At 35.4% G+C, this 27,395-nt stretch overlaps 1 protein-coding gene across 1 annotated transcript in view; it reads left to right on the top strand.

Annotated features, from left to right (window-relative positions):
• Positions 1 to 369: 369 nt before the first annotated feature.
• Positions 370 to 27,395, top strand: part of LOC140803366 (uncharacterized) — a 91,726-nt gene continuing 64,700 nt past the window's right edge. The window contains exons 1-5 of the mRNA XM_073159227.1: positions 370 to 597; positions 4,512 to 4,641; positions 5,135 to 5,393; positions 18,252 to 18,385; positions 18,877 to 19,115. Coding sequence (XP_073015328.1) covers positions 513 to 597; positions 4,512 to 4,641; positions 5,135 to 5,393; positions 18,252 to 18,385; positions 18,877 to 19,115 — 847 coding nt within the window. The 5' untranslated portion in view covers positions 370 to 512. The remainder of the gene's footprint in view (positions 598 to 4,511; positions 4,642 to 5,134; positions 5,394 to 18,251; positions 18,386 to 18,876; positions 19,116 to 27,395) is intronic.

Here is a 27,395-nt window from a genome sequence, read left to right as displayed (position 1 = left end):
TTAATCATTATGATTTTACTTTATTTGAATTTAAATCGATTTAAATATGAAAACAATATACAAATACACAACGTTTACATCAATAATTTTAATAAATTCTCGTGACCCTAGTCAAGTTTCAAGTTGGGGATCATTTCCATTATTTAAGTATCATTTATAAGCACAATCTTATAATTTTAATACCCAGAAATACAAAATCTCACAAATGAATTTTTTCTGAATTAATAAATTATAAATTATATTTTCTATTTAGATATTAATCCCAAGATATAATCCCAAGATATTTAATCGATCAACTAATTAAATTAGTTCAATATTTAAATAATTGATTTTGTACGTTGTTCTACACAGATTGTACATTCAATCTAAAAATCCTGGAGTCAAGGCTACCTTCACCCCACTCTCCGCTTCCTTCTACAGAGGGTAAAAAATAAATGGAATACAATCCGCCGCGAAGCGCCGCGCCGGTCTCCACAGCATCCGGAGATTATGGCGAGAGTTAGTGTGATTGAATGCGACGTAGGTTACGTACACCGGGTGGCCGTGGCGGCACAGGTCTTCATGACAATGTCGATGGACTGGGGTATTTTATAGAACGTGTTTTGTATATATTGAATATTTTCCGTCGAAGTTTATCTTTTTTGGCATTATTATGTGCGTTTACTGTGTATGTTAGAATCGATTCTAGAATAAGCACTGCCATTTTTGCCTTCTCCGGTTGATGTCAGGTGTAAAAGATAGTTTGTATTTTTCGCTGCTGTAACACAATTTAGTTTCAAATTGGAATATGCTAAATGCAAGTTAATTTTTATCACTCTATGCCTTCTGGAACGAATTTTGATGTTGGATTTCTGCTCGTAGAGCTCATGGTTCACCGAATCCCTCAATAACCGACGAAATGGGAATGTCCATTGTTCCACAGTTTCATTCTTGTCGGAAACTTAGGATGAAATTAAGTGGAAAGAAAAAGAAACATATGAAAAAATAAGGAGATGAAAAATAATTAAATGTAAGAAAAATATTAAAAATGATTAATAGAAAAGAGTTTGAAAAGGTAAAGGATTTATATCCTAGAAAGATAGAGATCATGATAATTTGTCTTATCAGAAATGGTAGTAAATACGATAAACTTGATTGTTGATTTTTGGATAACTTTAATAGTATGTAAGATGAAATAACTTATAGGTTGGTTCCTCTTCATTGTGTCCTCAAGCTGACCAAAAGGACTCTTCCTCCAAGCTATGATAGGGCTCATTCATTCAATTTGAAAGATGGTGCTTTTTAGTTGATTTGTATATTATCGTAGTTGACCCTGCTGCTAAATTTCAGATGACTGGAGAACTCTTTTTTGACTTAATTAATGAAAGCTCATATGCTATCTACAAAGCACATGGAAACATAATTTTTACATGTAAATTTTCTAAAAAATCATGTTTTGCCTCCCTAGTTCTTTTGATTTGTCCCCTCCCCATCTTACTGGCTCCCCCACCCTTTTCTCGAATTCCTTGGTCCACTCCTGCCTATACAGTATACCCTTTGACAAAGTGCTGATTTTGCAGAGTTTTAGATTCTATCAACTTTGCTAAGAATTTGGCAATCTCGAAGCATGTCAAGTACGAAAATAAGTAGATCGAACAAATCTGCATGCACATTGACAAAAAGTAATTGTCTATATTTTTTGGGGAGCTAATTGAAAATGTCAACTTTGAATTTTAATGAATAATATTCAATCTAATGTGGATTTTTTTTTCAAACCATGATAAAACAGATTTGAACAATAAAGCAACAATAACTGTAACATTGTTTCCTAGACTCAATCAAGGTTCACAAAATCCTAGGTGCTCTCATAATCTTATTTACTATAAATCCTAGTGCAATCCAATTTGTATTTACCAGAAAACCAAGCAGCTTTAATATGCAACTATCCAGTTATATGTGTCCGAATTCAGAGAAAATTATGACTAACCCCGTTTTTCAGTAAGAGTGTAAGACTTGAGATAAAGACAAATTTTCCAGTGCTTCCTTGTCTGATCCCTTCTGTCACTTTTTCAAATTTTCTCACCCTAAATACATTTTAAAAATTATAAAACAACAATAATTGTAACAGTATTTCCTTAACTGAATCCAGGTTCACAAAATTTAAATGTTCTTGCAATCTTATGACAAATTCTAATGCATCAAATCTGTAATTAGGAGCCAAGCATTAAATGAAATTGTCCAGTTATATGTGTCCAAATTCATTGAAAGCCATGGCTAACCATGGCTGCAATTCTAACTAAATAACCAGGGCTTCCAAATTTTCCAGTCCCTTTATTCAGATCCCTCAGTCAGTTTATGTATCTCTTCCCAGAATTAAACATTTTTGCTGCCCTTTGATTTTCAGAAAACACAAAAAATCAGTTCTTGTTCTCCACTACTCTGCAACTCTATTTATCTGTGTGCTAAAAGCAACAATGGAAAAAGGCAATTTTGTATGTATTTCTGTTATTTTCTGTGTGCACATCCTCATTGTTTGACCACTATTTAAATCTATAAATAACTACATTCGACCTTTTATGGATATAATTGAATGTATGTCAACTTATTTTGGGAATCTAGGGTTTTTGTTGGGTCAATTCATTTGCTGATTTTTACGTGTATTCAAGGTTGTAAATGGCGGGAGGCGGTGGCGGGGCGGTCGGTGACCGCCTACCGCCGCCGCCTAGGCGGTGCCCAGGCAGTGTCTAGGCGGTTGAATTTTTTTAAATATTTTTTATAGATAATCATATATAATCATACAATATAATCACAAATAGTCGTCATTTTTCATGTAAGATGTGTAATTAAATAATTTTTAAGCACAAAAAAGCTTCATACAAAGCAAATAAATATATATACATGCAAACTAACAAAATAATTAATAAAGATTCATCATGATATTAATGCTATTATGCTAACAAAGTAATATAATTATTTTCACCAAAAAACTAAGTTTAAATTTCAAAGCTTCAATCTATTATCCATCAGTAGAACAAGTACTAGAGTAAACATAACTAATCTTCCAAATCATCTACATTTGTACCATCTACTACATCTATATATGCCATAATTAATCTTCGAAATCATCTACATATGCACCATCTACTATATCTACTTATGCGGGCGGCGAGCGGCGGGCGACAGACAGTGTGTAGTGGGCTTAGTGGTTGAGACTTTAGAGTGAAAACCAAAAGTAAAAAAAAATAAGTTGGGTGTGCTAGGACCCGCCTGCTCGCCTCGCCCGCCTCGACTGCCCGCCTCGCCCGTCTGCTCACCGACTCGACCCGCCTCCCCAACGCCGTATAGCTTTAGCCGCCTAAAACACCCGCCTCAAGCGTAGGCGGTGCGGTCGAGGGCCGCCTACCGCCTAGGCGGCCGCCTCGACCGCCATTTAGAACACTGCGTGTATTATATATATGCCTATCTTTTCTGTGTAAGGTTCCTTCATATCATTACACAGGGTGTTTCTCATTTGAGTTTTGAGCAAGCTTTTATTATTCTTTTGGTCTCTTTCACTCAAGTGTCATTTTGAATAACTATACAGGTTGATTTAATCTGTTTTTGTATTGGTTTTGTTTGAAACAATCATGGGGTTTATTCTTAATTATTGGTTTTTTTTTGTGGGTTCTCCCCAATTATTATGTGTTACTCACTGATATAAAGATACATTTGAATATTTGATGTTCTGAAGCATTGACTAGTAGTCATAAACCTTTTCCTTTCTTTTTGGCTTTCCAAGTTGCAAAAGTAGGTGACTATAGTTTTGAGCTTCCAGGAACAAAACTTTGTTAAAAAAGTGTTTTCACAAATCTGGATTTTCATGTATTCTGGTAGTAGTGATAAATGTTCTCTGTCCTTATTTTGATTGACTTGATTTGATAAAATGTTGATGAAAGTTTTCTGTTTTGCTTAGATTTAGCAATTGATGAGAATTACACCTGGTTAGGATTTTCGCACCAGTTCTGTTTGCATATTTCAAAAGTTGGGGTAACTTTTTTGTAATCTGATGTGGTCTGGCTTGGAGCTTAAATATTTTGCTAATTTAGTTTTCCGTTGGTTGGTTTATTGTTGTTGCCTTATTATATATATGCTGTGGTGATGTTTCCGTACGATTCATTGAATGTCATTTGCTGGAGATGAACTTACATGATGAATTAAATCACAATTTTCAAAGACATAAAAGGAAATGAAATCCCATATAGCTAGGGTGCATCAAATTTGTCATTATGTTACTTTTTGAAACATAAGTCTTTCTTTCATGTCTTTTGTCGCATATCTTAGGTCATGGTGTTTTGTCCCCATATTTTTGTGATTACTCCTTTTATCTATTTCCCTTTTCTAGAAGCTGGCTATCAAGCTTATTGGTTGTCGCATTTGTGATCATGTTTTTAGGGATCTTAAGATTGACACTGTTCTGTTGACATTTTTCATTTGTTTTTCATGCAATGACTTACATGAGTTCCCTTGATCTCTTTACCAACTTATGCAGCCAGGGACTCCTACAAAGGCCGGCAGTTTTCCAGTTGATCCTACTATGAATCCCCCATATTATCTGACACCTGGAACCAGCACCGAGATCAATCTCAATCACTCAGGCGCCTCTGCAAACATGACTGATTCATGGTACTGCCATGCTTAAAAATATCCCATTTTTTAATTATTTCTTTGTGGGTTATAGTTCAATTACTGCATATCACTAACAAATGATGAAATTCGTTTGATGATCTGAAACTTTTGACAATTTTTTCCCTTCTCCAAAATATATTGTTTTCTCTGATGACTATAATGTCTAAACCTTCAACTCTAAACGCCTAATGAAAATGTATTCCTAGACCTAGTGTGGTTTGTCTTTGTGTTACTTCTAGAAACATAGTATTTTTTCCATTGCTTTTTCAACAGGCAAAAAATCATCATTGAATGGCTGATTCCATCTGTTGATCTTCATAACCAAATTGAGTATTCATTATCATTAATCTACCTCGCGGGACTGTTTTTCTCTTGAATTATTTTACAGTTATTCAATTGTAGAAGTTGGCAATCTAGTTTATTGGTAATTCATACCATATTTTTTGCAAAGATAAGATTGGCATTGCTGACTTCACTTCCTCTGTTTTAGTGCAAGGGATGCTATGACCTCTTGTGATCCCCCAGGCCAATCTCAATCATCAACGACTCCAGCGGCTGCTGATTTACATAATGTCTTGACCCCTCATACTCGGTATCAAACACATGACGCCATCGTCTTATGCCTTCCTGCTCAACAGAATAGATCCAAAACTAGCAAATCTCAGCCAATTCGTAAAAAACAGCAGCCTAAAAATCTTGCTTCATCGAGTCAGATGACAGACAATCGCTTCCGCTCCCTGAAACCCGAGGTAAGATCTGCTACATTTTGGATGTCATGCCCTACATGCAGGATACTGTAATCCCATGTGAAAATGTTGCTAACAGAGTTCGTTTATAGAGTAACTAAAAAAGATTAATGTTGTAGGAGAGTAAGAAAAAAAAGAGGTTTGTACTTATAAATGTGCAACGTTTTTCTAGAGGTTTTCTGTTAAAACCGTGTATGTGCTATAACTGTGCAGATTTAGAAGTTTGTGCTATGATTGTGAAAATTTTAAAGGTTTGTGCTATAACTGTGCATGTGCTACAATTGTGCAGATTTTTTAGATTTTTTTGCTACGATTTGTACTCTAAATATGCGGATTTTACTAGAGGTTGTGTGCTATAATTGTGTAGATTTTAGAGGTTCTATTACATATTTTATAGGTCTTGTGCTACAATTGTCCTGATTTTTCATTAACTGTAACATATTTCTTTTTTCTATTTTATCTGGTTTAAATGTTAGTGACAAAATTTAATTTAATGTGAATACCGTGGCAAAAAATAATAAAAAAAAAGTATAACAAAAGATTTATGTATGCCTAAATCAACAATGTGTGTTACATTATTTCCTAAACTCAAGCAAGTCTTACAACAACGTGTAATATTGTGATTTCATGCTTTATTTCAATTCTGGTTATGTGCTAAAAGTGCAAATTTATTAATAACTACAAAATAATTATCTATTTCAGGAAAACTTAGTGGTAAATGTTAATTTTGAATTTAATGAACAAAATTCAATCTTATGTATGATATGGATATGCGTATTTGTAAATAGGAATAAAATTGTATAATTATAGTCTATATGAGCGTGTGAGAGAGAGTGTGTGTATTCAAAGTATATTAGGTTACATAAGACGGATTTCAATTATATTGTTACTATACACAATTAAACAACACATAAAAACTTAAATTTATATATCTTACTTAATTATGCATTAGTCACAAAAAAATAGAATGAATTTATAATGTCACTATTATTGGGTGAACTTAAATTCATCCTCATTAACATGAAACATTGTATAAATATGGAATACGTGAATTTGAATTTTATGTATTGTTTTTCTAAAATTATAAAAATATATCTGAAATCCATAAATCCAAATACATCATTATAGAAGATATCGTAAAGACATTGTCAAATCGAAAAATTTATTTTTAGCATTAAGAAAAGCTTATTCCGGATAAATTTAGGATTTTATACAACGTGCTTTTATTATTTAAAATTAAAATTTTGTATCGCTCATTAAATGGTTAATCTTAAGTTCATTTCGAATTTTAATATAAATTATTATACTTTAAGTTAGAGAAAATTTTCATATTTACATGTATATGGATATGTAATAGTTGAGCCTATTAAAGGGACACCCATTTTTTTCCCCTAAAATTGCCCATATTATATAGATATATGTAGATTTGATTTTATGTGTATATATTAGTAGTTTTAAGCGCATCTCATCGAAATTATCAATATATTTTTGTCAACTAACTGTTATAGATATGAAAATAATTCAATTTATTTATCTATAATTTTAAATATTCAAAAAAATTCTTTTTTATATATACAAAATAATAACTACGCTAACATTTAAAATATAAAGTATATTATTTATATGTAACATGTTGATATCGAGTTAGATTTTAGAAGGGGAGAGGGTGAACAAATTTTTTTTAAAATTTTTTAACTTTAAATCGTTTTTAGAAGTTTTTAGGGTGTTAAGAACTATTCTTGAACGACTAGCTCTATTGGGCCACTTTAAAATAGAATAAGTGCGAAAAAGGTCCGGTGTGACTAGTGATAAAAAAATGATTAGCAGTTTAACAACAAACGGTCGGAAAACTTGAATGTGCAAAAATGTAAAGTGAGTAAATAAATGAAACAGTTTTTTTGGATGTTCCGAGATAAAAATCCTACATCACTCATTTTTCTACTTGGGAATGTTTCTATTAAAAGACTTTGGTTTAACAACGTCTTGAAACAACCCGATTCAGTTAGGACTTATCACATTGCCTCAACTGAAACTCTTAGTGATAACTTTACAAGACCTAGATGTTTAAGAACTTTTCGTTCACCAAAAAACACAACGAATGACAAAGGCGCGATGGTCGACTTTGTAACATCTTGAATTTGTTGAGGTAGTATAGGATGATCTGATGTGAAGTGTTGTGTGTGCTTTGGTTGAGCGGTTTGAGATATAGACGTTTAATAGTGCTCAAAGATCTTTGTAAGTATGCAGACTACTGATTGTTCAGAGTTTCGATAGTCTTCACCTTTAGAGTTCGGCATATTTATTATACCTACAAAATCTAAAATATTATCTCATAATATATGAACATCCACTGCCTCCACCCCTTCTTTTCTTGTCATTTTCGGACTGACTCTTATCTTCTTCAATTTTAGTCTAGCACGTCTTTTATGTTCTTGCATCTTCTTGTACTTTTTCCCCCTTTTTTCATTACCATGCTGCATGTATTCTATGTTTTCTTGCAGATGGCTGCTTATGGAGCCGAACCAATCATCCATATATTGATAAGTTTTAGCTCCTTGAGATTGCAACTCGACCTGTATATTGTGCTGAACTTGAGAAATTTGACCTGCTAGTTCAGTGTTAGACATCTTGATTTTTTTTTTTTTTTGATAAGAAACTTAGATTAATAAGTATAATTAGTGTTTACATAGCAAGTGGATGAGCGGTCCACAAAAATAAAGAGTGCTAAAAACATCCGTAGGTCGCTCTATGAAAAAATAAATTTCCAATCCCTAACTAAGTCTGAAATTCGCAAATGTTGGAACTTCTTTAAGTTGATTGTCCAAGTCGCGACTCTGAACCGGATCGTTTCCCATATTTCTTCCTGTGAATCCTCGTTGTCGCTGAAAATTCTTTTGTTGCGTTCCAGCCATGTTGTCCAGAAAACGCAATGAATCACAAGATACCAAAAATCCATAAGACCTTTCCCCCTGAGGAATGACTGATCCATTATGAACATGTCTTTTGAGCAGCTCGGGAAACTCCACTGAAAATCCAAATGCCTCATGACCTTGATCCATATTTCCCTTGTGAAAGCGCAGTGAAGTAGCAGGTGGTCCTGGGTCTCCAAATCGTTCTTGCATAAGCAGCACCAATCTGGAGAAATAACTAAGCCCGGTCTCCTCCTCTGCATGTGTTCATTAGTCTGCAACTTCCCCAAAGCCACAATCCAGGAAAACACTTTAACCTTATGTGGTATCGGTACTTGCCAAATGCTAGTGTGCTGAGGAAAGAATGGAAATGTCTGTGTTGGAAAAAACGAAGAATAAAAAGATGACACTGAAAAGACTCCCGAAGGATCCCCCACCCACACACGACAATCCGTGACACCCTCTGACAAAATAACTGAATCCAAGACCCCTAAAAGCCTACTGCAGTCTTGTATCTCACAATTAGTTAACCCTCTTCTAAACTTAATGTCCCACTGTAAAGTAGACCGACCTTGACTGCTAGTAGTCGAATAGAAATGATTAATCGGTTTGTTGGTACACGATGAAAGACGGTACAGACGCGGGTAACACTCGATGAAAGGCAACTCACCTACCCAACAATCCTCCCAAAATCTTAGAATGTTCCCCCCCTTGAGCACAGTGGCAATAAGATGATGACAAGTCGTGCGAGTGTTAGAAATGAATTTCCAAGGGCTTCTCAAAGTTGATGTCCTGGCCGTCCTAATATCCCACCCATTATCCTCCTTCTGGTATATGCTTCCCAACACTCTTTTCCATAAAGAATCTTTTTCTACCGCACACCTCCACCACCATTTTCCTAGCAAAGCCTTGTTTCGTAGTTGAATGTTACCCAAACCAAGGCCTCCCCTATCTTTCGGCTTACACACTTGATCCCAACCAACAACATGACAGTGCAACTCCCCATCTCCTCCATCCCATAGAAAGTTCCGCATCATTTTTTCCATAATCTTAGATACCCGAACCGGTACCTTAAAGAGTGACATGTAGTATGTTGGCATTGCACTTAGAACCGCTTTTATCAGAGTCAAACGGCCCCCTCTCGAGAGAAATGATTTCTTCCAACTTGCCAATTTTTTCGATATTTTAGAGACCACAGGTGCCCAGAATTCAAGTTTGTTTGGGTTACCTCCCAACGGAGCTCCCAAGTACGTGATTGGCCAATTCTCTTTCTTGCACCCAATTTCCGTAGCCAGACTGTCACATTCGTCGTCCGAGTAATTCAATCCTAGGACGGCACTCTTCTCGAAGCTTATTTTCATTCCCGATTTGCTGCAGAAAAGTTGTAAAAGTTCGATCACCTTCAACATGTGGTCCTTTGATTGTGTAAGAAACAAAGTGTCATCGGCGAACTGAATATGCGAAATCTCTATTTTATCTCTTCCAACCGCAAGTCCCCGCACCAAATTATCAGCCCTGGCCTTATCCACCAACCTCCCCAGTCCATCTATCACTAGATTGAAGAGGAAGGGGGATAAAGGATCTCCTTGTCGGAGCCCTCTTTCCCCTTTAAACTTCCCCCTCGGCTTTCCATTGATTAATACTGAAAATGAAATACTTGAGACACAGCCTTGTATCCATCTCCTCCATCTCTGTCCAAATCCTTTATTTAGAAGCACATTATCTAGAAATCTCCAGTCGACATTGTCGTAGGCTTTTTCCAAATCAACTTTAAAAATCCAACCCTTTTTCTTTTTCCTTCTATGCTCCTCTACGACCTCATTGGCGATGATACAGCAATCTATTATTTGTCTCCCTTTAATGAACGCACATTGAGTTTCCGATATTGTTTTCCTCATTACTGTTTTGAGTCTTGTTGTGAGAACTTTTGCCACGATTTTATACAAACTTGTAATCAAACTGATTGGCCTAAAATCTTTGATTTTCATCGCATCTTTCTTTTTCGGTATTAGGCATATGTAAGTTTCGTTAGTAATTCCATTTACCACTCCTCCCTCGAAAAATTCAGCAAATACCTTAAGGAGATCAGCTTTAATTGTTTCCCAGTTCTTTTGGTAGAATTTTATCGTGTATCCATCTGGCCCGGGTGCTTTTGAACCATCGCATTCCAACACCGCTTTATGAATCTCCTCCTCTGAAAAAGGCATTTCCAGCCGTTCAGCTTCAACAGAATCTATTGGAGCCCAATCTAATCCATCAATCCCCAATCCATCTCCTTCTGATTTTCTGTATAAGTTTTTGTAGTAACCAACAATCTGTTCCTCAATTTCTTGTTCATGAATGCACAATGACCCATCCTCCAACTCAATCTTACTTATCATTGCTTTATTCCTGCGGTTGTTTAATAAAGAGTGGAAAATCTTTGAATTTTGATCCCCATCTTTTAGCCATTTCAATTTCGCTTTTTGGCTCTCTATTTGCTGTTTTCGAATGACCAGATTTTGCAATTCACAGCGGGCCTCCCTTCTCTGCTCTTGTAACCTTTGGGTCCAATCCCCCGTCGCCTCTCTCATGTCCAATTGCTTTATCGAACTTTCCAGCTCCTGAACTTTAAGATTCACATCCCCGAAAACCTCGATGTTCCACTTTTTAATCTCGGATTTGATTCGTTTCAGTTTTTGCATGAACTTGTATCCTTCCCACCCATTAGCATTGCATCCATTCCACCAAATTTTGACAGAATCACTGAATTTGGGATGTAGCAACCACGCATTCTCGAATCTGAACGGTGTAGGTCCCCGATGCACCTTTGTGGTGTCCAACAGAAGTGGATAATGGTCTGAAGTGATTCTCGGCAATACCGTTTGTCTGAACGTTGGAAATATGTCTTTCCAGCCACCTGAGAAGAGGAACCTATCCAGTCTACAACAAATTGCCTCCACTCTGAAGTTTGACCAAGTGTATCGTGCGTTCAATAACGGAGGGTCATATAAATCTAATTCCTCAATCAACCTGTCAAAACAGTCCATACTCGTGGTTACCGAGTTGCTATTCATTTTTTCGGTCAGATTCCTTACCACGTTGAAGTCTCCCCCAACACACCACTCGTCCCCACAAATGGACTTCAAGCCTGCAAGTTCATCCCAAAAGAACTCTCTGTGTCTTGGTTTACAAGGGCCATAAACCGCTGTGAACCACCAACTGATGTCATTCGTCATTTGAATTTGAATAGAAACTGTAAATTCCCCGATCAGATTATCTCTTACACAGACAACTCTAGGATCCCACATGACTGTAATTCCTCCCGCTGAACCATTAGCCGGTAAACTCACCCAATCCACAAATCTTGATTTCCATAAGCTTGCAACAAATCGACGATCCACCATATCTTTCTTGGTCTCTAAAACCACAACAATGTCCGGTTTTTCTTTCCGAATCACCCTACGAACAATTTCTCTCCTTCTAGATGATCCTCCCCCCTAATATTCCAAGAAAAAATCTTCATGAAAACCGGTGTGACCCTCTCGAACTCGATCCTTTTTCATAACTGATACCCCACTTCAATCTTGCAAGTTCTTTCCTCAGCATGCTCGAGTCCTTTTGCTCAATATCTCTCAATTTGAAATCCTGATCCACCTCTCCCAACTTCGTTGTGCCCTTAATTATGAGATCCCCTGTGCCCCCTTTGATAGCATCTAACTCAGAACACGACTTGTCAATCATACCTGTCTGGACTCCCCCTACCAACCCACTAGACAACCCCAAAGCAATAAAAGAGGAAGGAAAAAGGGCGTGAAGTGAAAATGAATGATTAAGACTCGATGGATTGAGACATGACAGTACCTTACCCACATTTGGTATAGTGTTTTCAAGGAAATGTGGCTCTTTGGTGAATTCTTCTTCCTCTTGTGAGAACAGCACTTTGATGTCTAAATCTTCATTGTCGATATCCTCCCTGGTTTCGGAATATATTGATGTGAAGCTACCAGATTCTGAGGAGTCAAATCCGTCATTCAGGAGATTTTCTTGTGCCTCATCAAAGTCAGAATCTTCTTGGTCAACAGAGTCTGCTCCTCCGACCTCGCTAAGATCCTCTTCATTAATAACAGTGGCCTTCGGTCTTGTTTTGGAATCGTTTACATCCTCAATTTCCTTAGATGATACGAAAGTTCTTCTGCAGTAAGTATGTGCATAAGGAGGCAGCAAAGTTCCAGGTACTAATCCAAGTTTCTGCGCATCCCCTTCCGAGTAATCTTTAATTGAGGTCGACTGTATTGGAGATCGTTTGAAATTTTCGATTTCTTTTGGTACAATTCTTTGTAAGATTTTCTCCACCTTCCTATCCAATAGTTGATTTGCCTGATATCCTTTTTTTGAGTGCATATCCTCTACTGAGCTCGGTGGTAAAACCCTCTGCTCATCTTTCTTCTCTTCGGCATTACAGCAAGTAGACATCCCATTTGCTTCCCCAATCTTTTGTACATTGGAATTGCCCCACCCCGCCGCAGTCCTTTTGCCATTGATCACTACCTGTGCGTATGTCTGTTTCTCATAAGTCTCGTACGCCTTCATGTCGAAAGATGCAACTGAAATTAACAACTCAGCACTATCCCCATTCAAATTGATTGAAATTCTGTTGGGTATAAATCCATCTCTTGTTCCTTTGACCTTAATTTTTGCAGCCCCCAAATCTCTGAAAGATAATGTATCAGCACTGATTTCCATCAATCCCCCACATCGATCCCCGATGACCTTGAAGTTCTCGTTGGTCCATAAATTCCAAGGGAGATTAGATATCCTAATCCAGCTATTACAACACTTGTAAACCATATCCGAAGAGTTAATATCTGGTCTCCATCCTTCGAAGCCCAAAGCCACTCCATTATCAAAGAATCCTCTTCTCAGTTGAAGGTAGTAAGAGAACTCCTTCGGATGTGAAGTCCACCACACTGCTTTGTTATCTCGAAACGGAAATAATTTGATCCTTCTCTTAACGTCCTTCCCTAAAACCGATTCAATTAGCTCCCATGATACGTTGATTCTGCCTCTAGTAACAATGAGGGCTTCGTTCCAATTCCTATCAATTCTAGTCGTGACCAATTCCTGCGTGCTTATAAACGTCTTTTGGCGGTGTTCCTTTACATTAGCCTTCACTGCCTGAAGATGTCGCGTATCTCTACTTGAGTTCTGTCCAAAATCAGTTTTAGCTTTTTCCGATGTGTGGGCTTTCCCCGACAGTAACTGGTAAAGTAATTGTAATATCCTTATCCACCCGCAAGAGTTTAATCCACTCGGTACAATTATTCCCCTTTTCCTTCCTTGCAAATCGAATTTCGATACCTCTAAGAATCGGCCTCTCCTATTGACAAAGCGCTGAATGATGACGATCGCATTTCTCCCTCTAAACCGATAGAAATCCGACATTGACTGAGGACTGTAAACAAAGCTCCTGAGTTTTGAAGTGAACCAGCCGGCCTCTTGTCGATCCATGTCTAGGAGGTAACTGGCATTCCTTGTTCTTTCAGACCACCGAATGGCAGAGCCTCCATTAACAATCCTGAGGGAGAACGCTTTGAACTCTATCTTTATCACTTCATCTGAGTAAAAAATCGAGTTCCGTCTTGACATGTTGAAACGACCGGTGAGGGAAATCGGTAGATGAAAGAGAGCAGAATAACGAAAAAACGTAAGGGTTAAGACGAGAAAGGTTGGAAAATGAGATAGGGGGAAGGTTGGGATGCCACTTCCTGCCGTGGCCGGCGACGGCGCCGGAGACGACGGTGAAACAGACGACGAAGCTCAGCTGAAGAAGAAGCAAATAGATCGAAGGACGGGAACGAAAACTGAAGGGTTGGAGGAGGGAGAAAGCATTTTCAAAAAATTCTCTCTCTATGCCATACCTCAAAAAATTAGACATCTTGATTTTTTATATTGTGATCAACAGAAGCAAGTCGAACTTGAGATTCAATAATGCTTATACACTTCAGAACTTGGCTTTTGAAGCTCTCGAACATGATGTTGTGGGCAAAGTTCGATCTTGATCTCAACATCATTTATAGATCATGAAATGTTGACCAACTGAGACATCAATTTATCAAAAGGTGACTTGGTAGGGGAGTCTAATTTGTTTCCAAGAAATCTAGCTAAGGAGCAAAAAAGGGCTAGCTTGAAGTTCAAAAACATTATCATTCAAGAAGGAAGTGGTTGAACAAAATCTTGTTCATTTTGGGTCAGTTCATCTTCGTCTTCCAGAAATTCAAGTTCAAATTGAACTTGTTATGGAAAAGTATTGTTAACTACAATCCCCTTACCTGACTATTTCTTATAAGATATTTCTTGTGTTTCATCTATGTCTTCTGAAACATGAGATTGGGTGTTCAAATCGTGATATGTGTAAGAGCCTTCTATCTCAATGGCTGGATTTGGAATGATCGGAGAGGATGGAGCCGTTTGCGCAGTCTCAAAGATAGAGCACACTACCTCATCAACAGAGGTTAGAGAAACCTCCAGAAGCTCTTCAGAAATGATCTCTTTGTGAGGAGAGGAGAACATTTCCATCAATAGAGGCTGGGTCTTTTGAAATTTCAAACAGTGGATTGAGGAGAACATTTCCACCAAAGCACACTACCGGTCCACCGAACCACTAGTCTGATTCTTAACCTCATCAACAGTGGATTGAGGGAGTTCTTTCACATGAGTGGGTATCTAAACCTCTTGTATCTTTTTTTTTTAATTTTCGAGCGGCTTGATCTTCAAAGGCTGGCTTTTGCATTTCTTCAATTTCAGATCGCAGACCAGCTTGACTTTCCTCTAATTCAAACCCAACAGAAATGCTTTCTTCTGTTTCAGCTTCTGTTTGTCATTTTCTTAACACTTCAACCTAACATTCATTGACCAGCATAGTGCATCCATTTCAAGTTGACTATTATGGATGCATCAACTTTGGCATTTAGGCTGTGGGCTACAAAATTAGCACGCCTTTGTTGAATAGGCGCAGAAGATTTTACTTTAGCTCCATCTCGATGAAGTCTCGATGTTGGAGAGCTTCAGAGATCACTTGGGTCTCTGCCTATTTTAACATCTTCTGTTTGAGACCAACAGCTTCCTTGACCTTCTTTTCTTTCCAGATCATAGCAAAACGATCATCGGTCCGGAAATCTACCAAATTATCAAACGTTATCATTTTTTCTTTGGCACTTCAATTGACCTGATTCATAGTCAGGTTTGTGCCATTTTACAACTCGTACATTTTAGCTCTCATTTCATTGTATTTATTCGTAGCATTTAGGCTACTAATTAGAGCTATTCAGTTATATACTGTAAAGTGTTGAAAACTACGAGTTTAAAATTGGCAGTGTATAAGTCCAACTGAAGAGGATTATTACAGTCTGCTATAATATATCAAAGTCTTTTAGTGAAAAATTTATTTTTAAGATAGAAGGGGTGACGTAGGAGTATTTAAAGTATATGAACATTCATAAAAATCCGTGTGTTTAATCCTATTGTTTATTCAGTTATCACAACAGCTCAACCTAAGTACTCAATCTACCTTTCAGTCTAATTCCGCACTATCATTAGTTGACTGATTGATATTGACATACAAGATCTCAGGATCAGTTCAATCAAATAAATGATTCATATCCAAAAGGTTTTCAAAATGCCAGAGTGTTTATTCAACCCCCCTTTTAAACACTTTACTCTTATTAACCGATCCTAACATTCACTAAGAATGTTTTGAATTCAAGATTCGAAGTGAAAGATATGGACCTAGCCGATGTAATCCTTGGAATTAAAATCCATAGAACATCAGAAGGGTTAGTTCTATGTCAATTCCATTATGTTGACAAATTTTTTGAAAAATTAATAAGGTTGATTCTGCAGTGGCTATAATTCTGATAGATACTAGTCAACATCTATCAAAGAATCGAGGCGAAAATACCTATTAATTAGAATGCTCTCAAGTAGTTGGAAGTCTGATGTACTTAAGGAGTTGCACAAGACCAAACATATCTTATGCAATAAGCAAATTAATCAGATTCACGAATAATCCAGAAGCTGAACACTATAAAGTAATTTTCATATTGCTGAGGTATTTAAAGTACACAAATATACCTACTTATCCTATGAAGAGTTCAACTATAGAGCTTTATCATCAAGATTTTATACCAATTTTCATTCATGTGGGGGACTGTTGGAAAATGGATTTAAAATTAAAGTTTGAATGAAATATTGTGTAATGTGGAAGTATCATTTGGCTCTCCATATTCTTGAGTTAATGTGGACCTTTGGCTCTCCAAATTCTTGAATTAATGTGAACTTTTGGTTTTCTACGTTCTTGAATGACTTTTGGAGTGCCTTTTTGATCCTATAAATAAATGTGTCAATTTCCTCAATCCACATTCACACACTCAAGATCTCATTCAATCGTTTTTCTTGCATTTTTTATCGTTATCTTTTCACTTGGCCTCCATTGAGTTTTGGTGATAAAGTAAATGTACGATTTGAGTTCGTCGAACCAGTGAATTAATGCTTAATTCGTTACTGTTTCAACCATTGTTTCGTAGAAAACAGACGTTTGCATTGACCCTCAAGCACCTCATGTAGAGGACAAACCTATTTTAAGAAAACTATATTTTGTTATAGGCCTCGGTTTTTTTGTTTCATTATTTTCCTCATACAAATTAGTTTTGTTGGATTATATTTATGTTGTTATTCTATCATATGTTGCAATATATTTATTTGTTAGTTTTTTTGTTGTTTATATATTGGTTTAGCAGTTTTGACAGGAAAATTATTTAGAGTGTGAGGTTCATCAATTCCAAGAGAAACTTGGTTAATTTATTATTGATTTATCTAATTTTAATTTGATACTCAACTTATTTTGTCTAAGTTGTTGGTATATTTTAATCCAGTATTATATTTTGATTTGCAAATAATCACAATCATTTCCTGTATTTTGTATTGGTTAAATTATTTTGGCTAACAAAAATAAGGAAACTGGGTGCACTGACTCTAGGAGAGATAAATGGGACCTATATTGTGTTGTTAGATAAACTGATAGAAAAAATATAATATGCATAACTTATATCCCATGGGCTATGAGTGCAAAATTCGTATTGGTAAATTGCGTTTTTTTTAAAGTTTAACAATAGTGTTAAAAATGCAGGTAAAATATCTGCAAGCTGAGGTGGATGGAGGATATGGTAGAGACGTTCTTGAATTTTTGGTGAATGAAAATGTGGTTTCATTTCGAACTATGGCAACCAAAGTTACATGTGTGTATACTTTTACGACGGCCTTGGGCGACGCGAGAGAACACGAATTAGGTAACAACAAAGTCCTTGCTCCGGTGATCCTAATTTTAGCGCCAACTACAGTCGGGAATATTTGAAGAAAAAGAGAAATATTCCCTTACGTGGAATATCCGGTTACAATATTTAATGACGGTATATTTAAGTGTAGAATGTGGGATCCATAAATATTTATTGTTGGGTTATTTGATTGTGAAATATGGGATAACTGAGAATGATGATATTTGATTGATGATGCGAACTATGGACCCAAAAATATTTGAGAGAAATATTCTGACTACTATGGTTGTCCTAATATTAAAAATACGTTCAGTTTGATATATTTATGATATAGTGCATTGTTCTTTTAAAAATTAGTTATTTTCTTTTCTAATGCTTTTTGTGCGATGAAGCCAAAAGTTGATGAGAGTTATAGTGTCTTTCGACGCATATCTTAGGTCATGGTGTTTGTCCCCATATTTTTGTGATTACTCCTTTTATCTATTTCCCTTTTCTAGAAGCTGGCTATCAAGCTTATTGGTTGTCGCATTTGTGATCATATTTTTAGGGATCTTAAGATTGACATTGTTCTGTGACATTTTTCATGTTTTTCATGCAATGATTTCCATGAGTTCCCTTGATCTCTTTACCGACTTATTCAGCCAGGGACTCCTACAAAGGCCGGCAGTTTTCCAGTTGATCCTACTATGAATCCCCCATATTATCTGACACCTGGAACCAGCACCGAGATCAATCTCAATCACTCAGGCGCCTCTGCAAACATGACTGATTCATGGTACTGCCATGCTTAAAAATATCCCATTTATTAATTATTTATTTGTGGGTTATACTCAATTATTGCATATCACTAACAAATGATGAAATCCATTTGATGATCTCAAACTTTTGACAATTTTTTCCCTTCTCCAAAAGATACTATTTTCTCTGATGACTATAATGTCTAAACCTTCAACTTTAAACGCCTAATGAAAATGTATTCCTAGACCTAGTGTGGTTTGTCTTTGTGTTACTTCTAGAAACATAGTATTTTTTCCATTGCTTTTTCACAGGCAAAAAATCATCATTGAATGGCTGATTCCATCTGTTGATCTTCATAACCAAATTGAGTATTCATTATCATTAATCTACATCGCGGGACTGTTTTTCTCTTGAATTATTTTACAGTTATTCAATTGTAGAAGTTGGCAATCTAGTTTATTGGTAATTCATACCATATTTTTTGCAAAGATAAGATTGGCATTGCTGACTTCACTTCCTCTGTTTTAGTGCAAGGGATGCTATGACCTCTTGTGATCCCCCAGGCCAATCTCAATCATCAACGACTCCAGCGGCTGCTGATTTACATAATGTCTTGACCCCTCATACTCGGTATCAAACACATGACGCCATCGTCTTATGCCTTCCTGCTCAACAGAATATATCCAAAACTAGCAAATCTCAGCCAATTCGTAAAAAACAGCAGCCTAAAAATCTTGCTTCATCGAGTCAGATGACAGACAATCGCTTCCGCTCCCTGAAACCCGAGGTAAGATCTGCTACATTTTGGATGTCATGCCCTACATGCAGGATACTGTAATCCCATGTGAAAATTATGTTGCTAACAGAGTTCCTTTATAGAGTAACTAAAAAAGATTAATGTTGTAGGAGAGTAGGAAAAAAAAAAAGAGGTTTGTACTTATAACTGTGCAACGTTTTTCTAGAGGTTTTCTGTTAAAACCGTGCATGTGCTATAACTGTGCAGATTTAGAAGTTTTGTGCTATGATTGTGAAAATTTTAAAGGTTTGTGCTATAACTCTGCATGTGCTACAATTGTGCAGATTTTTTAGATTTTTTTGCTACGATTTCAGATGTTTTGTACTCTAAATATGCAGATTTTACTAGAGGTTGTGTGCAATAATTGTGTAGATTTAGGTTCTAGTACATATTTTATAGGTCTTGTGCTACAATTGTGCTGATTTTTCATTAACTGTAACATATTTCTTTTTTTCGATTTTATCTGGTTTAAATGTTAGTGGACAAAATTTAATTTAATGTGAATATCGTGGCAAAAAATAATAATAAAAAAGTATAACAAAAGATTTATATAAGCCTAAATCAACAATGTGTGTTACATTCTTTCCTGAACTCGAGCAAGTCTTACAACAATGTGTAATATTGCGATTTCATGATTTATTTCAATTCTGGTTATGTGCTAAAAGTGCAAATTTATTAATCACTACAAAAAAAATTATCTATTTCAGGAAAACATAGTGGTAAATGTTAATTTCGAATTTAATGAACAAAATTAGATCTTATGTATGATATGGATATGCGTATTTGTAAATAGGAATAAAATTATATAATTATAGTCTATATGAGCTTGTGAGAGAGTGTGTGTGTGTGTATGTGTGTATTCAAAGTATATTAGGTTACATAAGACGGATTTCGATTATATTGTTACTATTAACAATGAAACAATACATAAAAACTTAAATTTATATTTTACTTAATTATACATTAGTCACAAAAAAAAAAGAATGAATTTATAATGTCACTATTATTGGGTGAACTTAAATTCATCCTCATTAACATGAAACACTATATAAATATGGAATATGTGAATTTGAATTTTATGTATTGTTTTTCTAAAATTACAAAAATATATCTTAAATCCATAAATCCAAATACATCATTATAGAAGATATCATAAAGACATTGTCAAATCGAAAAATTTATTTTTAGCCATAAGAAAAGCTTATTCCGGATAAATTTAGGATTTTATACAACGTGCTTTTATTATTTAAAATTAAAATTTTGTATCGCTCATTAAATGGTTAATCTTAAGTTCATTTCGAATTTTAATATAAATTATTATACTAAGTTAGAGAAAATTTTCATAATATTTCCATTACATGCATATAGATATGTAATAGTTGAGCCTATTAAAGGGACACCCATTTTTTTCCCCTAAAATTGCCCATATTATATAGATATATGTAGATTTGATTTTATGTGTATATATTAGTAATTTTAAGCGCATCTCATCGAAATTATCAATATATTTTTGTCAACTAACTATTATAGATATGATAAATAAATTTTCAATTTATTTATATATCATTTTAAATATTCAAAAATTCTTTTTTATATATACAAAATAATAACTAAGCTAATATTTAAAATATAAAGTATATTATTTATATGTAACATGTTGATATCGAGTTAGATTTTAGAAGGGGAGAGGGTGAACAAATTTTTTTTAAAATTTTTTAACTTTAAAGCTTTCTTAGAAGTTTTTAGGGTGTTAAGAACTATTCTTGAACTACTAGCTCTATTGGGCCACTTTAAAATAGAATAAGTGCGAAAAAGGTCCGGTGTGACTAGTGATAAAAAAAATGATTAGCAGTTTAACAACAAACGGTCAGAAAACTTGAATGTGCAAAAATGTAAAGTGAGTAAATAAATGACAGTTTTTTTGGATGTTCCGAGATAAAAAATCCTACATCACTCATTTTTCTACTTAGGAATGTTTCTATTAAAAGACTTTGGTTTGACAACGTCTTGAAACAACCCGATTCAGTTAGGACTTGTCACATTGTCTCAACTGAAACTCTTATTGATAACTTTACAAGACCTAGATGTTTAAGAACTTTTCGTTCACCAGAAAACACAATGAATGAGAAAGACGCGATGGTCGACTTTGTAACATCTTGAATTTGTTGAGGTAGTATAGGATGATCTGATGTGAAGTGTTGTGTGTGTGCTTTGGTTGAGCGGTTTGAGATATAGACGTTTAATAGTGCTCAAAGATCTTTGTAAGTATGCAGACTACTGATTGTTCAGAGTTTCGATAGTCTTCACCTTTAGAGTTCGGCATATTCATTGTTGAAAAGCTAAAACCGGAACTGCTTTTCAACGATCACTTGTACCAATTCTCGACAGAATGTCTTTATATTTATCAACATCGTACACTGCAATAAATACCATTTAATGTTCTCTTACCTTTTCATCTTTAGCTTGAATAGATTCTGAAATGTAACTTGACTAGCGTACAAAGAAACTTTCTTTCACATTGGGAATTGGGGGGATACTGTAGTTTTACACTAAAATCGGTAGTTTCAGAACCGTTGGAAAACAATTATCCATTTGTTTTTCACATTTATGACTGGTGGTTGGATCGTAACGGTCTATATTGAATGCTTATTAAAAAGCTTGTTTTGGCCAAAAATTTGAGTGATCTGAAGCTTGAGAAAAACTTCAGCAGTTTGAATTCTGAACGACTTGAAAATCCTATAGTATGAAAAACCTGTTTTACAAAAAGAACACAACGGCTGGATCGTGAAGCAGCCCGATTCTGTTTATTTTGTCAATCACCAAAACTAAAGGGTAATTGAAATATTATAACAATTTCTTTTTTTTGGTGATGACAAAACCAAGCTGCATGGCTATACAGTCAGTTAAAAATAAGATATAATAATGGAGATTTAAGAACAACTAATTGTATTCATTGAGGTAATGAAACGACAATATTACGAGTGCATGAAATTTGTAAACCTATTATACCTACAAAATCTAAAATATTATCTCATAATATATGAACATCCACTGCCTCCACCCCTTCTTTTCTTGTCATTTTCGGACTGAATCTTATCTTCTTCAATTTTAGTCCAGCACGTCTTTTATGTTCTTGCATCTTCTTGTACTTTTTCCCCCTTTTTCATTACCATGATGCATGTATTCCATGTTTTCTTGCAGATGGCTGCTATATTGATAAGTTTTAGCTACTTGAGATTGCAGCTCGACCTCTATATTGTGCTGAACATGAGAAATTTGACCTGCTAGTTCAGTGTTAGACATCTTGATTTTTTATATTGTGATCAACAGAAGCAAGTTGAACTTGAGATTCAATAATGCTTATACTCTTCAGAACTTGGCTCTTGAAGCTCTCGAACATGATGTTGTGGACAAAGTTCGATCTTGATCTCAACATCATTTATAGATCATGAAATGTTGACCAACTGAGACATCAATTGATCAAAAGGTGACTTGGTAGGGGAGTCTAATTTGTTTCCAAGAAATCTAGCTAAGGAGCAAAAAAAGGCTAGCTTGAAGTTCAAAAACATTTTCATTCAAGAAGGAAGTGGTTCAACAAAATCTTGTTCATTTTGGGTCAGTTCACCTTCGTCTTCCAGAAATTCAAGTTCAAATTGAACTTGTTATAGAAAAGTACTGCTAACTACAATATCCTTACCTGACTATTTCTTATAAGATATTTCTTGTGCTTCATCTATGTCTTCTGAAACATGAGATTGGGTGTTCAAATCTTGATCTGTGTAAGAGCCTTCTATCTCAATGGCTGGATTTGTAATGATCGGAGAGGATGGAGCCATTTGCGCAGTCTCAAAGATAGAGCACACTACCTCATCAACAGAGGTTAGAGAAACCTCCAGAAGCTCTTCAGAAATGATCTGTTTGTGAGGAGAGGAGAACATTTCCATCAATAGAGGCTGGGTCTTTTGAAATTTCAAACCTGTCCACCGAACCACTAGTCTGATTCTTAACCTCATCAACAGTGGATTGAGGGAGTTCTTTCACATGAGTGGGTATCTAAACCTCTTGTATCTTTTTTTTTTTAATTTTCGAGCGGCTTGATCTTCAAAGGCTGGCTTTTGCATTTCTTCAATTTCAGATCGCAGACCAGCTTGACTTTCCTCTAATTCAAACCCAACAGAAATGCTTTCTTCTGTTTCAGCTTCTGTTTGTCATTTCTTAACACTTCAACTTAACATTCATTGACCAGCATAGTGCATCCATTTCAAGTTGACTAATTATGGATGCATCAACTTTGGCATTTAGGCTGTGGGCTACAAAATTAGCACGCCTTTGTTGAATAGGCGCAGAAGATTTTACTTTAGCTCCATCTCGATGAAATATCGATGTTGGAGAGCTTCAGAGATCACTTGGGTCTCTGCCTATTTTAACATTTCTATTTGAGACCAATAGCTTCCTTGACCTTCTTTTCTTTCCAGATCACAGCAAAACGAACATCGGTCCGGAAATCTACCAAATTATCAAACTTTATCATTTTTTCTTTGGTACTTCAATTGACCTGATCCATAGTCAGGTTTGTGCCATTTTACAACTCGTACATTTTAGCTCTCATTTCATTGTATTTATTCGTAGCATTTAGGCTACTAATTAGAGCTATTTAGTTATATAATGTAAAGTGTTGAAAACTACGAGTTTAAAATTGGCAGTGTATAAGTCCAACTGAGGAGGATTATTACAGTCTGCTATAATATATCAAAGTCTTTTAGTGAAAAATTTATCCTTAAGATAGAATGGGGTAACATAGGAGCATTTAAAGTATATGAACATTCATAAAAATCCGTGTGTTTAGATAAACTGATGAAAAAATATAATATGCATAACTTATATCCCATGGGCTATGAGTGCAAAATTTGTATTGGTAAATTGCGTTTTTTTTTAAGTTTAACAATAGTGTTAAAAATGCAGGTAAAATATATGCAAGCTGAGGTGGATGGAGGATATGGTAGAGATGTTCTTGAATTTTTGGTGAATGAAAATGTGGTTTCATTTCGAACTATGGCAACCAAAGTTACATGTGTGTATACTTTTACGACGGCCTTGGGCGACGCGAGAGAACAGGAATACAAAATGAAGAAGACTGAATGAGTTAGGATGGTATGCTCCTAGTTTTGATTCTACGGACTAGGTAACAACAAAGTCCTTGCTCCGGTGATCCTAATTTTAGCGCCAACTACAGTCGGGAATATTTGGAGAAAAAGAGAAATATTCCCTTACGTGGAATATCCGGTTACAATATTTAATGGCGGTATATTTAAGTGTAGAATGTGGGATCCATAAATATTTATTGTTGGGTTATTTGATTGTGAAATATGGGATAACTGAGAATGATGATATTTGATTGATGATGCGAACTATGGACCCAAAAATATTTGAGAGAAATATTCTGACTATTATGGTTGTCCGAATATTAAAAATACGTTCAGTTTGATATATTTATGATATAGTGCGTTGTTCTTTTAAACATTAGTTATTTTCTTTTCTAATGCATTTTGTGCGATGAAGCCAAAAGTTGATGAGAGTTATAATGTCTTCAACATAAATGAATATATGATGAACTATCATTATCGATTCAATTATGTATGTAACGTCAACAAAATTCAATATATCATAAATATTATTGTTAATTATTATTTGAAGAAGAAGATTGTTATTTTTAATCATGTCATGATTATCAAAATGTTTTCCAGTAATTAGCTAAATATTAAGTATTTAGAATTCATTGTAGCGATGCTCAATTGGCAACACTAGTGTACCATAATCTCGTGGGTAGGCGATACCTAGTCGTGATTTATTACGTATGGGATGTCAAGGCTTGGGATTACCTGAAGATGATATTTCCAGACAATGGTAGTGGAAGTCGGATATTGATGACTACGAGGCTATCTAATGTTGCTGTTTGTGCAGGATCTTCTAATATTCCGGTTCACCAAATCAAAATTTTGAATTAAGAGCAGAGGGAAAGATTTTTGGACAGGAATCTTGTCCTCTCCAGTTGGTGGAAATAGGAAAGAATATTTCAAGAGGTTGTGGGGGACTTCCATCCACATTATTGTGGTTGTGGGGCTGCTCTTATCTACAGGAAACACTAAACGAGAATTGTGGGAAAATGTTTGGAAAAAAAATAGTTCAACAGAACCAACAATTGTGCTGCAATGATCAAAGATACTGTGAGTTATCATGGTGTTTGGGCTAAAATTGTGAGCAATTTAATTTTCTAAGCCCATCAATTTATTTTAACAAAAAAATAGACCAAATCCATCAATTCAAATTGTTTAAAATAGATCATGAACCACCAAAGCACGAGAAGATCGTGGGAATAAACATGAGAAGATCAAGAGTCGTGGGAAGAGTATGGAAATCATCCGGTAGTTTGTAAAAAAAAAAAAAGAATTCATCAATGGAAAGAAGAGTTATCAGTCAACAATGCTCCAGTAGCAAATCTACAAATTTTAGTATTTCAATTCAAGTATTTTAATTTTTTTTATTCTATATTTAAGCATGATTACGTCTTTTCCATTCCAGATTTCAGTAAGTTTTATAGTAATTTTCATATTTGAGAATTCCTAATGATTTATTAAAAAAGTCATGTTGAGAATTTGTTTTCTTCAATTTTCGGTGACGTTTACATCAATGTTCTCTATTTTGATGCATTTGATGTATATTAGTTTAGGAGAATAGAAAAATCTATCGAATTCATTTTGTTTGATTTGTAGAAGTTAGATTTTTACACTTTTCTACACAAATTGGTGCTTGTAGCACCTGAAAAACCAGAAATCTACAAATATTTGTGCTAACAATATTGGCACATGACGCAAAGTAGGACTGTAGATATGCAGCCAGATACGAGAAAATGCTGACAAGGGAATTGAAGAATCTCAATCCAACGCAGATGAACCTCTGATATGAGTAAGTTGAACCAGATATATCTGTTTAACACATGGTTAAACAAATTGAATGCCAACAACATGGCCATTTTGTGTTTAAAAAACTTAAGAGCTTCAAAGGAATGCAGTAGGAAATAATGCAATAGATGTGGAAAAATCCTCAGAGCTTTTGGCCGATAAAATCCTGGCTTATGTGAAAGCAGTTTTGAGTCAAACAATTAAATATGTGAAGGCAAGTCAAGGGAATAATCAACCCAAGAAGGTAGAACAAGGTTCAGGGAGTTTCAAGGCAGGTGACATTCACCTCCAATCTCAACACTCTCTATTCGTGAAAAAGAGTGCACACCACCACAAATAATAGAAGTGGTTTTTGGCAAGAGGAATCGGTCAAGTGTACGTGCAAATGGAAATAAAGATCAACTAGTAAACCATGTTGTGACTTATTAAATCCATCAACCTGGATCACACAAGAAGTAGATGGTCGGTGGCAAGCATCCAAAGATGAGTCCAAAAGGCAAAAGTTGCTGTAAGTATAAACCCAAGGGTCCTGGAGTTCCAAGGCATGCGATCTTCTCTGCCTAAAGATAGTACTACCTAACCACAAAGAAACATTGCCAGATAGGGGGATGCAACTATTGGTAAAGAGAATCGGTTAAATGCTCGAAGGAAAATGCAAAACAATCGGTGAACCATGAGCATATGGTGATTAATCCCCCATATCAGCCCGGTCGGTTTGAAGATGAGACCATGTATGAGTTTGAAGGAGTAAATGTTGGTACAAGCGCTCGGGGGGACAACCATCCAAGGAGGAGTTGGAAGACAAAGATCACTGTAAATCTCATGATTTATTTAAGCATCCTACTAAAGTTTGTTGTGTTTCTAAAGATATTTTGCAAGGAAAAATAAAAAAGCAAATACTCAATTTCCGCGAAAAGATGGTCATTGATGAAGATTTGTTTCCCCTGGTGACCTCTATGAATTTGAATATAAAAAATTTATGTGCATGGCTAAATGAAAATAGGAAAGGAAAACAAGTGACTCAAAATATGAAGATAAAGAAATATAGGATTCTAAGGAAAGGTAGATGTCTCATTATGCTGATGATGTGAGGAAGCATGCGTACTGTCATAATAGGAGATTCTATTAAGGGAGTCACTCTAGAAATGTGAGGGAGTTCACAGCCTTTGGGCCAAGAAACCAAAACTTCTCTAAAAGAATTGTGACTTCAGGGTCGAATAATCATTTGCACCTTGGGGTGTTATCATACCAAGGGATAAAAAGTTTAATAAATACGAGAGATTCATCATATT

The sequence above is a fragment of the Primulina eburnea genome, chromosome 10 (assembly GCF_022965805.1).
Source record: "Primulina eburnea isolate SZY01 chromosome 10, ASM2296580v1, whole genome shotgun sequence".
In the NCBI taxonomy this organism is placed as follows: domain Eukaryota; kingdom Viridiplantae; phylum Streptophyta; class Magnoliopsida; order Lamiales; family Gesneriaceae; genus Primulina; species Primulina eburnea.
The sequence above is the reverse complement of the archived record's forward strand: the minus strand, read 5'-3'. Positions and strand labels throughout refer to the sequence as shown.